Consider the following 16,068-nt stretch of genomic DNA (forward strand, 5'->3'; position numbering starts at 1 on the left):
TACCAGGCTTTAAAAGACTAAAAATTCCTCAAGGTGGTACCCCAGCATGGCTGCACACAGTCTAATGACTGAAACAGATACAAGATAGACTAACTTGTTTCTACAAATAAATGACTGCTATTGTTATGCTTAGAGCTCCATGTAGATTATCATCTTCCAGTCTGCTTCCAGTAGAGTGGATAAGCAATTACTATACTCAGTAGTATTATTACTAGTTATGATATAAAGAGCAGATGTGGGAGAAATTGCAATGAGTACAAGTTTCTATCATTGGTTCTTTTGCATGGTTTACCATTCTGATTGTTTGGAACTCTGCATTGGATATTCCAACTGCAATGTGTGTGTGTGTGTATAATATATATATATATATATGTGTGTGTGTGTGTGTATATATATGTATATTTATACATATATATGTATATATGTGTGTGTGTGTGTATATATATATATATAAATATGTATATATTAAGTAGACACTGAATTGTCAAAACAGCTATATAGGATTACAGTGGATTACCTCTGTTCTTAATATTTCATGTAACATTTATGTATTCAAACAAATATTTACATCCGTTCAAATATATTTGGGATGTATTTGACATGTAAAACAGTCAGTTTTCAGTGCAGTCTGATATGGAAACAATTCTCAAATCACCAACAGCCATATCACGGCATCCTCCACTGGAATGATGAAATGCATTTTAAGCCGGAATATAGATAATGCTGGTGTTCTTCAAGTCTTTCACTGATTTTGGTCAGACTGGAGCACTCTCTTCCAAAGATTTGGTCTATTGCATCAACTTCAATACTTAATTCAAGCTTATAATCATTTCTCACTATTTACCAAACTACTAAGTCATATCATTTTTGGGATGTAACTTGATGCACTGATTTACACTAGAGCACACACACACACATACACACACACACACACACACACACAAATACATATGAAATTGAATTTCTGTTGGTTTTGATGAGGGTTCAACTGTTCAATCAACTAAAACTATCTCCTCATCAAAGTAGTAAGTGGCTGAGAATTCCACAGACGTTTAACCTTAATGTTACAGAACCAGTGTAATACTGTGTGGCAAGGATGCACCTTTAAATCACAGACAGTCTATTTAATGACCCTCCACACTGGTTCTACTCATTTAATTTCACTCACATCTTGGATTGATTCAAGATTACAGAAATGGACACGTTCTCAAGATGCCACCCACTGGGATTGAAACCTAAATCTCATGATTGCAAAGTGAACTTCTTAAAATTATGATCATGGTACATCCTTATCATCATCATCATCGTCAATTGTAACATCCACTGGTCAGACAGAAAACATTGGATAGATACACTTCTTGTCACCAGCCCTCACCTGTTTCCAAGTAAGGGAGTATTTCCTTTTGGCCAGACACGTTTGTCATTGAAGATTGGAAATGAATGACATTGCTTGTATGATGGTGATGTTTAGAAGCATTACACGATGCAAAGCCACACACACATACGTACACACACAGTTAACATCACTAGAGTTATATGCCCACTTTCCATGTTGGAGCATGGGTTAGACAGGTTGCTGCAGTTGGAGTCAGCATATATTTGGGGGTACTGTAGTTTGGAAAACTGTATGTATATATTTATGGTACGCTGCACACATGCATGTATGTGTATGTATGTATGCCTGTACATATATCACCACCATTATGTATCTGTGCATTATACAAATATATGAGCCTATGTTGTCTTGTATAAAACAAGCATATATATCTACAATGTTTTATATACAAGTGTATGCATTTATGATATTATCAACCTATATCTCCTCTGTGTGTGTGTACACATTATATATACACACACACACACACACACACATATATATATGTGGATATATATATATATATATATATATATATATATATGTGTGTATGTGTGTGTGTGTGTGTATATATATGTATATGTGTGTGTATATATATATATAGGGCACTCTAATGATAATAGGATTTTATTATGTTTGTAAAATGCTTATAGCTGAATAATTTTCCAGCTTTCGGTTTAATTTTATTTACTTATTTTTTAATTAACGAGGCAATTTAGGTTAATTATTTGAAATCAATGCAGCAATTAATACAGCTAATGGTCTAAAATAACCTAAAGAAATAGCCAATATCTGACATAAATATAACACCAATACAAGTTGGTTTATTATAGAAACATTGAGGTGTTTCTATAATAAGCCAATTCAATTCAATGGAAATCTACCTCTTGCTAGGCTTAATCTATGCAATCTTTCATGAAATATTGAAGAAAATCTTCACCAATTATTTTAAATTCTATTGTATCGTTATGTGCCTATGAATATATTCTACATGGTAGTGGGGTTAAGAAATTTGCTTTACAACCATATGGTTTTGGGTTCAATCCTTACAACATGGCATCTCAGGTAATTGTTTTTTGCACTATAGCCTCAAGATAACTAATGTTTTATAGGTGAAACTAGTAGACAGAAACTGTGCTGAATCTCACTCTTCATATATACACAGACAATGTGTGTGTGTGTGTATGCATGTATGAGCTTTTCAAACTACTAATGTACAAAACAGGCCAATAATTGTAGCATATTGGATGTATAAAACTGGCAAATAGTCATAGACTGTTGCATGTATAAAACTGACCAGTAATTTGTGGGAATAAAATTGACCAATGACTGTAAAATGTTGAGTGTTTAACCCTTTAGCATTTAAACTGGTCATATCCAGCCCAAATATTCTACCTGTTTTATGTTCAAACCAGCCAGATCCAGCCTATCACACCAACCCTTCAATATCATTTTTAAAATATAATCACATCATTAAAATTTTGAAGCTACAAGATAGATAATGCATGATTAATTAAAAACAATCGTTATCATCATCGTTTAATGTCCACTTTCCATGCTAGCATGGGTTGGACGATTTGACTGAGGACTGGCGAACCAGATGGCTGCGCCAGGCTTCAATCTTGATCTGGCAGAGTTTCAACAGCTGGATGCCCTTCCTAACGCCAACCACTCCGAGAGTGAATGTAAAAACATTACACTCGACAGAATAATCAGAATGCTAATGATAAAAATGATAAAGATCCTTCCTGAGTCATACAAACATATATAGCTGATTTCCTGGATTCTGTGAATCATATATTTTCCCCCTGGATGGGATACCAGTCCCTCGCAAGATTACTTATTTTACTAGCTGAGTGAACTGGAGAAATGTGAAATGAAGTGTTTTGCTCCAGAACACAACACAATCTTATGATCATGAGTTCAACACCCTAACCACTAAGCCATCTTCCTCCACTAATCTGAATGCTAAAGGGTTTAAATTCGAAATAGAATGTTCTATGAAAGTTTATCTAAACAAATATAAGAAAATGTAAGAAAAATTATATTTTTTATTTAGAGATTTTGTTAATTCATTTTTCTATATCAATAGAGGCTAAATATGCCTAAGCATGCAGCTGTTAGTGGGTGCTTGCTACTGATAATCATCATCATCATAATCAACATTTAACATCCGTTTCCATGCTGCCATGGGTAAGATGGCTTGACAGGAGCTGGTATGGCCAGAGCCACAAGGTTCCATAGTCTATTTTGGCTTGGTTTCTAGAGTTGGATGTCTTTCCTAATGCCAACCACTCCACAGAGTGTACTGGATACTTTTTCCATGGCACTATCACCAGTGCTTTTTATATAGCACTAGCACTAGTGCTTTTCACATGGCACCAGTGCCCACAACAATGCTTTTTACATGGCACCTTGGTTTTAGGATCTCAGTTCTGTTGTGGTGGGCAAGTCTCCTCGAGTGCAGTAATGTGCCACATTTCTCCATCCACCACCACTGCTAGACAATTTTTGTTTGTTACTGATATTCTTCAGTGTCTTTTTAGCACTATACATCTATACGAAATGCTTTCTTGAAATAAATAATGCAGTTGTGTAGCCTTCAACAGTATATCCGTTTTGAGTGAGATACACAGAATGCTATTAGAATATCGAAGAGATATAAAGAAAAATGTTCGTAATGACCTCTCCCTCTCTCTCTTTCTCCCCTAAAGGTAGGAGGAGCTTTTAATCCTCTCCTACCTTCCTACTTTTTAGGGAACCTAATATATATGTACTTAGAAAGATACTGATCTTAACCTTAAAGTAGTACTCCAACTATCAAACCTACTAACTGTGGCAGTACAATTTTTTTTTCAGATCAGAGCCAAACATCAAAACTTGAAGAAATCAGGGAAAGGAAAAGAAAACAAAAGAAAGAACGAAAGAAAAATTTTAAAGAAAGAACAGTTTCAAAGATGGATGATAATTTGATAACAGTTTACCTTCACCATAAGTTTAAAAAAATACAAAAACAAAACAAAAAAAGATTTCTATTTTTAGTCCATCTAAATAAAGACTAATAATAGTAATAACAATAATAAGACCAGGAATAAAATTCTTCAATATTTTTAGTTTTTTAAAATGTACGAAACAGTAAATCTAGGTTGCTGAGAAACATTAATGACTGGTTAATATCCATTAAGGAAGAAACCAAAATAATATTTGCTGTTTTAAAAGGAAATTTGGACAGTGTTCAAATATTAAAGAATATGTGTTTTTTATGGCTTTTTTTGGTTTGTCTATTTTATTTATTTCTATTTTTTCTTTGGTAGTTTTTTTTCTTTACCTTCTTAATCATATCTAGTGATGTAGTATTTGCTGTTGATGTGTAAGGGAGCTGATTTAATCTATTATTTTAGTTTTATCTGTTTTGACTCTGTTTTCTCTCTCTGTATTTGTGTGTGTGTTTATGTATGTATATATATATACATACACACACACACACACACACACACACACACACACACACACACACACATATATATATATATATATATATATATATACATATATATATCTTCTACATTTTACTTGTTTCCATCATTAGATTGTGGCCATGCTGGGGCACTACCCTGAAGAACATTCAGTTGAATAAATTGACCCCAGCACATTTTTTTTTTTTTTAAACCCTGGTACTTATTCTATCAGTCTTGTTTGCTGAACTGCTAAGTTACAGGGACATAAACACACCAACTCCAATTGTTAAGCAGTCAAGGTGTGCAAACACAAAGGCACAAACACATAGATACTGACTGAGCAATCAACCAATAGTAGATAGCCAGACAGACAGACAGGTAGATAGATATAAATACATTTATTTTACATTTGTTTTTTTTTTCCATATTTGCATGGGTTGAACAAATACATGTTGAGGCATTGTTTCACAAGCTGGATGTCCTTCCCATCTCTAACACTAAGTAAGGGGATCACACTTGGCTTCATCACTGCAGGGCTAGAGGATGATTTTATTGGTAGTGAATGTTAACAAACAACAAAGCTGTTAGCTCACTACTTTTATGTGAAGCATAGAATATCAGAATTTATCCAAAGACATTAGTTGGTCTTATACTAAATTAGCATACATTTACCCATATTTTATATGCCATATTTACTGGCATATAAGCTGAGTTTTTTGGATTAGAATTTACAGTCAAAAGAGGAAGGTTGACTTATATACACCAAGACAGCTTTAGAGGAGCAAAAATTCCAAGTGAAATGCAGCAAGATTAGAAAAGATAGTAACGATGTTTGAATGTTTACACTATATACTACATCAATTTGTGTGCTGGAAAATATGGTGACCTTGTCGGTGTTGGTGCCACATAAAAAAGCACCCAGCTCACTCTGTAAAGTGGTTGGCATTAGGAAGGACATCCAGCTGTAAAAACATGCCAAAACTATGGAACTTGGTACAGTCCTCTGATTTGTCAGCTCCTGTCAAACTGTCTAACCCATGCCAGTATAGAAAACAGACACTAAATGATGATGATGATGATATACATGTGTGTGTACACACACACATTCCCCTGGTCTTTTTGACAACAAACCACACAACAGCCAGACATGATTTTAATGTAGACATAAACATTAACACTGCCTAAATGGTAACATGGTAACATTGTTTTATGCTTTAAGCATGCAAAACAATGTCAAAACACAGATAGGAAGACAGACCTACAAATACTTGCAGGATCTAATACAGCTTCTGTCTATCAATTTCACTCACAAAATGTTAGTTACCCAGAGGCTCTAGAAGAAGACACTTGGCCAAGGTGCTACAGAGCAAGTACAAATTCAAAACCATAAGGTTACAAAGCCAAGTTCTTTACCATACAGTTATGTCTGTACCAATTCCAGAATATTCCATTTTAACCCTTTCGTTACTGTATTTATTTTGAGATGCTCTGTGTTTCTTTCAATTACTTTAAATATAACAAAAAATTTAGTAAAATGACTTAGTTATCTTTAAGCCAGTGTTAGGAACATAAATTGTGACTAAGGTTTGGTGGAAGATTTTTGAAAACAAGACATTTGTACTCAGAGCCAGAGCCGGTTTCAGCCGGGTTGGTAATGAAAGGGTTAAACTATTTCTGTATAAACATCTTCAAACTGGCTTTATTATGTTAATCCTATTTCTTCATCTTAAAAGGCTTTAACCAAAAAAAAAAACAATTCTTTATGCACATCTTTCCCCCAATTGATAAAGAAATGGAAAAGAAAATTGCTTACATAATGTGAAAGGGAGAGAGAAATAGCTAATATACGACATAAACATTGAGGACAGTTTGGATGTAATCTCACTCAACAATAACAACACCTACTGCGACCGCCACCACCCTCACCATCACCATAAAGAATTATTTGTATTATGTCATTATCCAAACTCAGAGCTGCAAAATATGGGAGGTCACAGTTAAAAAATTTGCAAAGATCAAATGTTTTTCATTAGAGAGGTTTGCTCGGAAAAAGTCCATGCCAGTTACTGTGACCACCTCATTACTGGAAAAACTTTTTCCAGCAAATCTAATCAACATCCAAGACAGAACAAAGAATCTGGTTATGTTTTTGTGTACCTGTGCCTGTCAAATTGCTATTTTTAATAATATAAGAAACTCATATAAAATTTTATGTTGATGCCACAACCCTAATATGAGTTTCTGCAAATAGGGTTGCTCTGATGCTTGGTCTTGTCTTTTGCTTCTCTTTTTCTTTTTTCTTAACCCATTTACTTTCTTTTATGTCTTTATTGCTTTTAGTTATTGAACTGCAGCCATGCTGGGGGGACTACTTTTAAGAGTTTTAGTTAATCATATTGACCAATACTTGCTCTACCATCACCTTTGCTCTACTTTCCGTCATCATTCCCACCTGGTACATGTTATTGATATCCATCATTAACTTTCACTATTTTCTGGGCTCTTGGACTCATAACACCAGTTACATGGCTTACATGGTATATAGGTGACTGAGATCACATCATTCCCCCACTCCTGAATGAGATGCTGATACACTGCAGAGTTCAATGCCAGAAGTTTTGATAGGAGGGAGCAAGTCACTTACATCAACCCCAATACTTGACTGGTACTTTATTCTATTGATTCCAAAGGGATAAATGGCAAGCTGACATCGGTCTTAAGAACTCAGTACATAAATATCTAGAGGAAATGCAGCTTGGCATTTTTGTCTGACATGCTAATGATTCTGCCAGTTTACCACCTACTCTTACCATTATTCACCTTTATTACTATCCAGCCCTCTCTCCCATGCCCAACCAGTCTGTTTCTATTATCATGCTCTTGTTCCTTTCAACCATCAGTCCTAGTTCTTTTTTCATTGCTCTCTCTTCTGTTCACCTTCTCAAACACATTGCCTTAAGATAATATGAACATGTCATAGAAAATAGAGAACTCCTAACTCTTACAGGGTACAAGGCAACTTCACTAGTGCTGGTGCCATTAATAAAATGCACTTGGTACATTCTGTTAAGTGGTTGATGATAGTAAGGGCATCTGGCCATAGAAAACAAGTCAAATATGAAAAGTATTGGGTTGTCAGAAAATTCATTCACTCCCCACCCAATTATTTTAGTCATTTTTCATCAACAATTTTAATAAATCAGCCAATAATATATTCTCCCTTATTGTTCATGATTCCTTGCTAGTGTTCTGCTAGCTTGTCAATGCCTTGATGATAGAAATCACTGGGTCTTGACTCAAAGAATTCATTGAGTCACATTTACAGTTTCATGTTGCAGTTGAACAAAATACCTCGCAGACTGTTGGAGTGTGAGCGTAAAATATGATCATTTGAAAGTGCTATATCGGGAGAATTTGGCAAGTGCAGTAGAACTTCATAACAAAGTTCTCAAATAGCATTTTCGGTCAATTTAGCAGAAGTGGGCATTGTTGTGTTGAAGTACACCATGTTGCTGGTTGGGTTGTTTTAGCTGGATTGCCTTGATAAGCAATAAAACATTATGATGAAAGTAAAATATTCACTTCCTAAAAGTGGATGCTGTGTTAGAACACACAAACACTGCAATATTTACCAAGAGAAAAAAAAACTTCCATATGGTTTTAAGGAGCATAAAAGCACATCATACCTATTGCCAACAGCAGACAATCACCACTACTGCTGCTGCCAGAACTACCAGATCACATAATTTTAGCCTCTTTTGATGGTGAATATTTTACCTTTTGCTATTAATACTGTTTATGTCATTCTATTTACTATGATATAAGTACTTTTGTTGTTAATTCAAATAATATTGGAAAGAAATAAAAGAACATATCTGGGAACCCAATAAATGAGACATGGTTCTCCAACCAATTTATGAGGGTAATAACTCTAATAAAAGAACTGACATGGATTGTGACAATTTATTCAACACATGCCAGCACAGAAAGCCGATGTCAAATGGCAATCACAATGCCTATCCAGTTATTAGCTACTCTGATGATTAAATATAGTCAGTTCTACTAAATGGTAAGTAGAAGTTAAAGGCCAAACTAAAAGCCAAAATTAACAACACAATCATTGTATCTCTCCTGCAAAAACACAACCGACACAAAAAAATAGAATATTTGATAAAATCATATGAAATAATTTCAGTTCACATACAAGTACTCACAAACTGAGTCTGTTTCACGTTCATATTGTTTTTCCTTTTTAAACAAAAGACTTTTTTTACTGATTTCAATCACATCTAATGGTACTATTTCATCAATGCTTACCAGACTGCTAAGTTATGCTTTGACATAAAGAGACACATTAATGGTTTTAGACTAGTAAACATAAACATATGTGTATAAATATATGTATATTTTTAGAACAATGGCCAGAAAAGAATACAGTTTGTAACACAGTTCTACTTTACTCATAACATACACCTTTGAAAATCAACAAATGTGAAAAATGATTAAGTGTGTTTGTGTGTATATTATACATATATATTTCGCTTTGGCATTGCAAGACTAATAACCTGGTGTAGAACTCAATATACGTATGTTTCAGAATGAAGCAATGGTCAAGTATAGAGTAAAAGGTAAAGACCCCCTTCGGTCATGAATGACCATGGGATTGCACCTAGAAAGTTACCCTCCTAGACACAAGTCCGGGCAAGGTTGTTTATGGAAGACCAGCAGTCGCCCATGCATACCAGCCTCCCCTCTCCACGCCACTAGTGTTATCCAAGGGAAAGACAAAGGTCGATACAGCTTGGCACCAGTGACGTCGCAACTCATTTCTACAGCTGAGTGAACTGGAGCAACGTGAAATAAAGTGCCTTGCTCAAGAACACAACACGCAGCCCGGTCCGGGATTTGAGCTCACAACCTCACGATCGTAAGCTCGACGCTCTAACCACTGAGCCATGCGCCTTCACAGTCAAGTATAGAGTAGTAATAAGAAAATGAGATGACAAAGGAATAAATGATTATCTTATGAACTTCATTAGCTTGCAGCTGTTTCTGCTACAAGATGTCGTGGACTCATCATTGGGTTACTCAGGCACTCAACTATGAGTTCACTGCATCTTATGGCAGAAACAGCTGTAAGCTAATGAAGTTGATAAGATAATTGTTTATTCCTTTGTTATCACATTTCCTTTTATATACACACACATACACCCCCACACACACACATATTCTGCACATTTTCAACTTCATCTATTTCTTCTACTTGTTATGATCAGTAACAAATCGTAGTAGGAAACTTTTGTTCAAAAAAGCATGCAGTAAAATCAAACCTGGAACTGAACGGTTGCAAAGTTAAACTTCTCAACCACACAGTTAAAATACCTAAAAAGTTATTTTCTTAAATTAAGCGGAAGTAACATACATTTCAAAAGTTTTTTAGTCATCAAATTGATCAGCACTCTGGAAAAGAAAAAAAAGAGAGAGAAAAAAAACGGTTTTAGTAAAATTTCTTCACATGATTAAATTAGAATATCATTTAAATATATTAGATTTAATGAAAAGATCTGATACATATATTGTAAAATTTTAAACTCAAGCTTAGTATGATAACCAGAATACCAATATATAAACTTTGTTGTGCAGAGAATGATCATGGCCATTTTGGGGGTCTTCAGAGCCAGCTAAAAAATCCTGATGCTGCCATACTCTCCTGGGCCTATGGCATTCATCAACACCAGATATGTTGCTTTAATTTGTCTCTGTATCATGCCAGCATAGCAAAGAGGGTCTCTGAGGTACCATGTAAGACTTACTAGACTGAAAAGGCAGTTCATCATTTCCACATAACCTACGGTGGTGTTGCTGTTTCCAAAGTTTATTTTCGTTTCTCTATTTTACCAATTTTACTCACGTATCTATCTTAAAATGAGCTGCTTGGCGGAGGTCTGCAGAGGATGACATGACAAGCCTTGACTATTGGGATTGACTCAAAAAGCTCAGGCTTTGCTCCCTCCACCACTGCTGCGAACTCTATATCATCTGTATGATGTGGAAAATATTCCATCAACATTGGCCATCCTAAAAATTCATCTGAGGCTTGGCCCCCATGCCATCCATCCACTACAGAAATGTTCGTGTTGTATCATAACACTATGACAGAACTATTTCCCCTCAATTAGCCCTGCTCTCTTCAACATCATGCCAGACACACATAAAGGAGGAAATTGACTTCACGGCATTCAAACAATCCCTAGATATTTTATTAGTTTTATTTTTATACATTTTTTTATACTTTGCCAGTTTGTTGTAAACATATCTTGATGTGTGTGTGCACGTGTGTATTCTAGGTTTTTGAAAAATGTTGATGTTGAAAGATGACACAATTTTTCATTATCCCTAAAGTGGCACAAGAGTTAATTCTGTTCATTCGGCTGTGTATACCTAGTTCAACTGCCCATGGATCCCAGCAGCTTGCTGCATGAACAGCAAAGTGTGAGACCAGTTATCCTAGAATCTCCAGGCCTTAACAGTCAACTGTGGGAGACTGGGTCTGAGGTGGTTTAATGAATGCAATTTGATAGGATTGTGATGACTGTGATGAGGAAGTGTGTGGCATGACAGAGGGAGAGAAAGAAGTAGGGGAGAGATGAGATGTACGTTTAGAAGTTCAACTGACCTTGGTTGCTATATTAATCCTGAAGGTATTGCTCTGAGGCTAAGGAGTTCACTTTCCAACTACAAGGATCTGGGTTCAGTCCTACTGAGTGGCATCTTGGACAAGTGCCTTCTATAGCTTTAGTCTGACTAAAGCCTTGTCAGTGGATTTAGTAGATGGGTACTGGAAGAAACCCATCAATTGTTTGTGTGTGTGCGTAAGTGTCCCTGTCCCTCTGCCCCTTGTCTTGACATCACAGGATAGTCTTTAAGTGAAGATTGCCATCAAGCAGCCCAAGTCGTTTGTTTCCAGTCTTCCATGAAAAGATGCCGAACCATAGAGAAACATGAAGTTTGGCAACAGGAAGGTCATCCAGTCATAGAAATGTGCCTCAAAGAATTCCATCTGACTCATGCAAGCATGGAAAAGTAGACATCAAAACAATGGCTATGATGATGGTAATCATCATCATCATTTAACCCTTTTGATACCAACCCACCTAAAAAGGCCCCAGATTCTACAATATAAACTTGCTGTTTTAAAATGATCTAAATTATAATCTTCCATTGAAATTTCATGCTAATTTGTTCCAGACTACAGCTTAATAATGAGAAAGTTATTTCATTAAATTCATTATTTTAAAAATTAATTTAAACAAAGGCAGCATGTATTAACAGTAACAAGAGGGTTAAACCACCCAGTATGATTTCATCAAAATTAATATCAACATACAAGTATAACTCTTTTACTCTTTTACTTGTTTCAGTCATTTGACTGCGGCCATGCTGGAGCACCGCCTTTAATCGAGCAACTCGACCCCGGGACTTATTCTTTTGTAAGCCCAGTACTTATTTTATCGGTCTCTTTTGCCGAACTGCTAAGTAACGGGGACATAAACACACCAGCATCGGTTGTCAAGCAATGCTAGGGGGACAAATACAGACACACAAACACACACACGCATATATATATATACATATATACGACGGGCTTCTTTCAGTTTCCGTCTACCAAATCCACTCACAAGGCTTTGGTCGGCCCGAGGCTATAGTAGAAGACACTTGCCCAAGGTGCCACGCAGTGGGACTGAACCTGGAACCATGTGGTTGGTAAACAAGCTACTTACCACACAGCCACTCCTGCGCCTATGTTTAAAATATATCACAAGGTGCTTCTAAGTTATCTTTACAACTTTCACAGTTTATTGTATCTATCAAAGTTGAGATCCATCAACTTCTTTACAACCAATGAATCTTGCATGGAAGTGTTCTGATGTTTCTAATAAAACTTTGCCTGCCTATGTTTTCCAATAAACTCTGCTGAATTATCCTAATTTTTCATTTTTTTCCTGAATTTTTACAAATTGTAAAGGTAATTTATGGACACCCTGTATTACAAGACATTATACATTAAACATTATAAATTTACTCACCACCATCTCGTTAGAACTTTTGCGATGTTGTGAAGGAAGAACTGTAGTGTTGTTCTCATTAGATAATTTCAAAGTTTCCTGTCTGCTTTGTGTGAGAGTCTGATCCAAAACGTCTGGTGAATCACGTTGTGGTGGTGTTTGTCTTTTGTCGACTGGTGATGCAGGAGCAGCCTGGGCAGTGCTGACTGTGTTGTTCGAAGCAGCACTGCTCTCTAATGGAGGGCTCCGTGCAACCACCAGTTCAACCGGGCCACGTGCGCTCTTCAAAAGCTGTATGGCAGCTTTGTGTGAGAAGTCTAATGGCTGACCATCAATGGCCAAAATCTGATCTCCTTTTTGTAGCCTTCCATCTCTGAAAAAGAGAAAAAGTTAAATATATATAAGTAAAATCATAATTAGTTAAAATCATAATTAGTAAAATCATAAGTAGTTAAAGATAGTCATTACCTATGGGTTCAAACTCTACCAAGATCAACTTATCCCTTTAGTATTTAAACTTAAGTATATCTGGCCAAAATATTCGACCTGCTTTATCTTCAAACTGGCCATATCTGGCACCTCACACCTACTCTACAATGTCATTCTAAATATTACCACATCATCAAACTCATGAAGCTACAAGATAATACAAGATAATTTCAAAACAATGTGAACAAATAAATAAGCATTACATTTAACAGAATAATCTGAATGTGAAATGGTTAAAATACTAAAATATCATACCAGTTAACTACAGGGGTCAGTTTCATTGACTAACACTCTTCTTCAAAACAACTATTACTTTTTTTTTTTTTACCATTATTACAGCAATAATCTTTCAAGTCATCTTTCAATGCTCTTTTTCTTTAAACGAATAAACTGTTTATGGTTTTTTTGCTGTTTTTCCATTATTTCTTCTGATCAAATTTTCAGATTAGTTTATCAAAACAATAAATCTTACCACAATCATCACAAACATATGATGATGATGATTATGAGGGGGAGGATGGTGATGATGAATATGATGATAATAACGATGATTACAATGATGGTAATAATGATGGAAGTTGTGATGATTAATATCTAGAAATAGCTGCAGGTATGGGTGTGAGGCTAATAAGTTCACTTCCCAAGTATCTAGTTTCAGGTTCACTCCCACAGCAATGCATTTTAGGAAAGTGTCTTCTACTATAGTCCTGGGCTGAGCAAAACCTTGAGAGTGGATTTGATAGACAGAAACTGAAAGAAGCCTCTTGTGTGTGTGTGTGTGTGTGTGTGTAATATATATATATATACATTTTTATATATATATACATTATATATATATATATATATATATATATATATATATATATACATTTTTTGGGTTTCAGCTCAGAGCTGCGGCCATACACACACACACACACATATATATATACACACATATATATACATATATATACATTTTTTTTTTGTTCAGCTCAGAGCTGCGACCATACACACACACACCACACACAACACACACGAGTATATAGGGATAACTTATCCAGGCAGGTACCATATATGAGCACTCAAGTATAGTCCAGATTCAGGCTATCACAGTGAGTTGTAGGAAGCACCTAGGATTGTTAGAGTGAGCAATCCCACCAAAACTCTTCTAATGGTAAATCCTGGGTTTGCCATACTGGATTATGAATATTTTCAGGAGTCTAAATCCAAAACAATTACAAAGAATATGGAGACTGGTACATCTTCAAGTTAATCTTTTAATTTCCTAATTATGAGGGGATTCTGAAAAATTCCTAGCTTCAAGGGTACCACAAAAGAGTAGAGTTGTTACCTCTTCAGGGAAGGTAGAGCAACTGTCTAAGAGAATATATGCAAAATTCATGATGGTATACAATATATTTTTCTCTTTTTTGCAGATTTAATGAAAATGTGTGCCTATCTTACTCCACAGTGAAAATCTGGGTATCAAGGTTTCAGACTGATGATTTTGAGGTCACAGATGAACCCTGGTCAGGATGGCCAACTTCCACGACCACAGAGGACAAAAACCAATGTTGTTCATGGCATGATTCTCAAGGACCACCAGATTTCAGCAGAAGTTATGGTTGAGATTCTGGGAATTTCCCACGAAAGAGTTGACCACATCATTTACGACATTCTGGACATGAGAAAACTTTCTGCAAAATGGGTGCCAAAATGCCTAAACACAGATCAGAAACACATCAGAGTGACACCATTAAAGGCGATTTTGGACCAGATTGTGGCAAGAGAAGCTGATTTCATGACTCATTTAGTCACCATGGATAAAACTTGGCTTCATCATTATGCTCGTCAGACCAAGCAGCAATAAACGGAATGGTGCCACAGAGGTTCACTGTGTCCCAAGAAGTTTCGGACCCAGAAGTCAGCTGGAAAGATTCTGGTGTGTACACAAGGGATTATGAGCATTTGAGCCTCCTTGCTTTGACAGTTGTAAATGAGTTTCACTGCCATACCAGCAGTGTTTCCAGTCTCCCATGTAAACAAGTTTGGCTATGGGGAACATCTTGCTTGGAAACAGGAGAGTATTGGCGACAGGAAAAACATCTGGCTATAGAAAAATTTAGCTCAAAGAATTCCATCTAACCTGAGAAAACATAGGAAAATTAGTACCAGCTGAGTACTAGGGTCCATGTAATTGACATTCCTTTTCCTTCAAAATTCCTTGCTTTGAGTCAAAATTTGAAACCATTGTTTTTATCATCATCTTGTGAAACAAATACAAAAATTACAACACACCACACACACACACAACACACACACACACACACGAGTATATAGGGATAACTTATCCAGGCAGGTACCATATATGAGCACTCAAGTATAGTCCAGATTCAGGCTATCACAGTGAGTTGTAGGAAGCACCTAGGATTGTTTAGAGTGAGCAATCCCACCAAAACTCTTCTAATGGGTAAATCCTGGGTTTGCCATACTGGATTATGAATATTTTCAGGAGTCTAAATCCAAAACAATTACAAAGAATATGGAGACTGGTACATCTTCAAGTTAATCTTTTAATTTCCTAATTATGAGGGGATTCTGAAAAATTCCTAGCTTCAAGGGTACCACAAAAGAGTAGAGTTGTTACCTCTTCAGGGAAGGTAGAGCAACTGTCTAAGAGAATATATGCAAAATTCATGAT

The 16,068-nt window shown here is 35.9% G+C and overlaps 1 protein-coding gene across 13 annotated transcripts in view; it reads right to left on the reverse strand.

Moving 5' to 3' along the window:
• Positions 1-16,068, reverse strand: part of LOC115223391 (multiple PDZ domain protein) — a 758,365-nt gene that overhangs the window by 479,969 nt on the left and 262,328 nt on the right. For all 13 annotated transcript variants that reach the window (XR_005003540.1, XM_036512481.1, XM_036512487.1 and 10 more), the window contains exon 4: positions 12,924-13,272. Coding sequence is in view for 12 of the 13 variants with exons in the window: in XM_036512481.1 (XP_036368374.1) it covers positions 12,924-13,272 (349 nt within the window). In the remaining variant the exon portion in view is untranslated. The remainder of the gene's footprint in view (positions 1-12,923; positions 13,273-16,068) is intronic.

This window comes from Octopus sinensis, linkage group LG23, assembly GCF_006345805.1.
Source record: "Octopus sinensis linkage group LG23, ASM634580v1, whole genome shotgun sequence".
Taxonomy (NCBI): domain Eukaryota; kingdom Metazoa; phylum Mollusca; class Cephalopoda; order Octopoda; family Octopodidae; genus Octopus; species Octopus sinensis.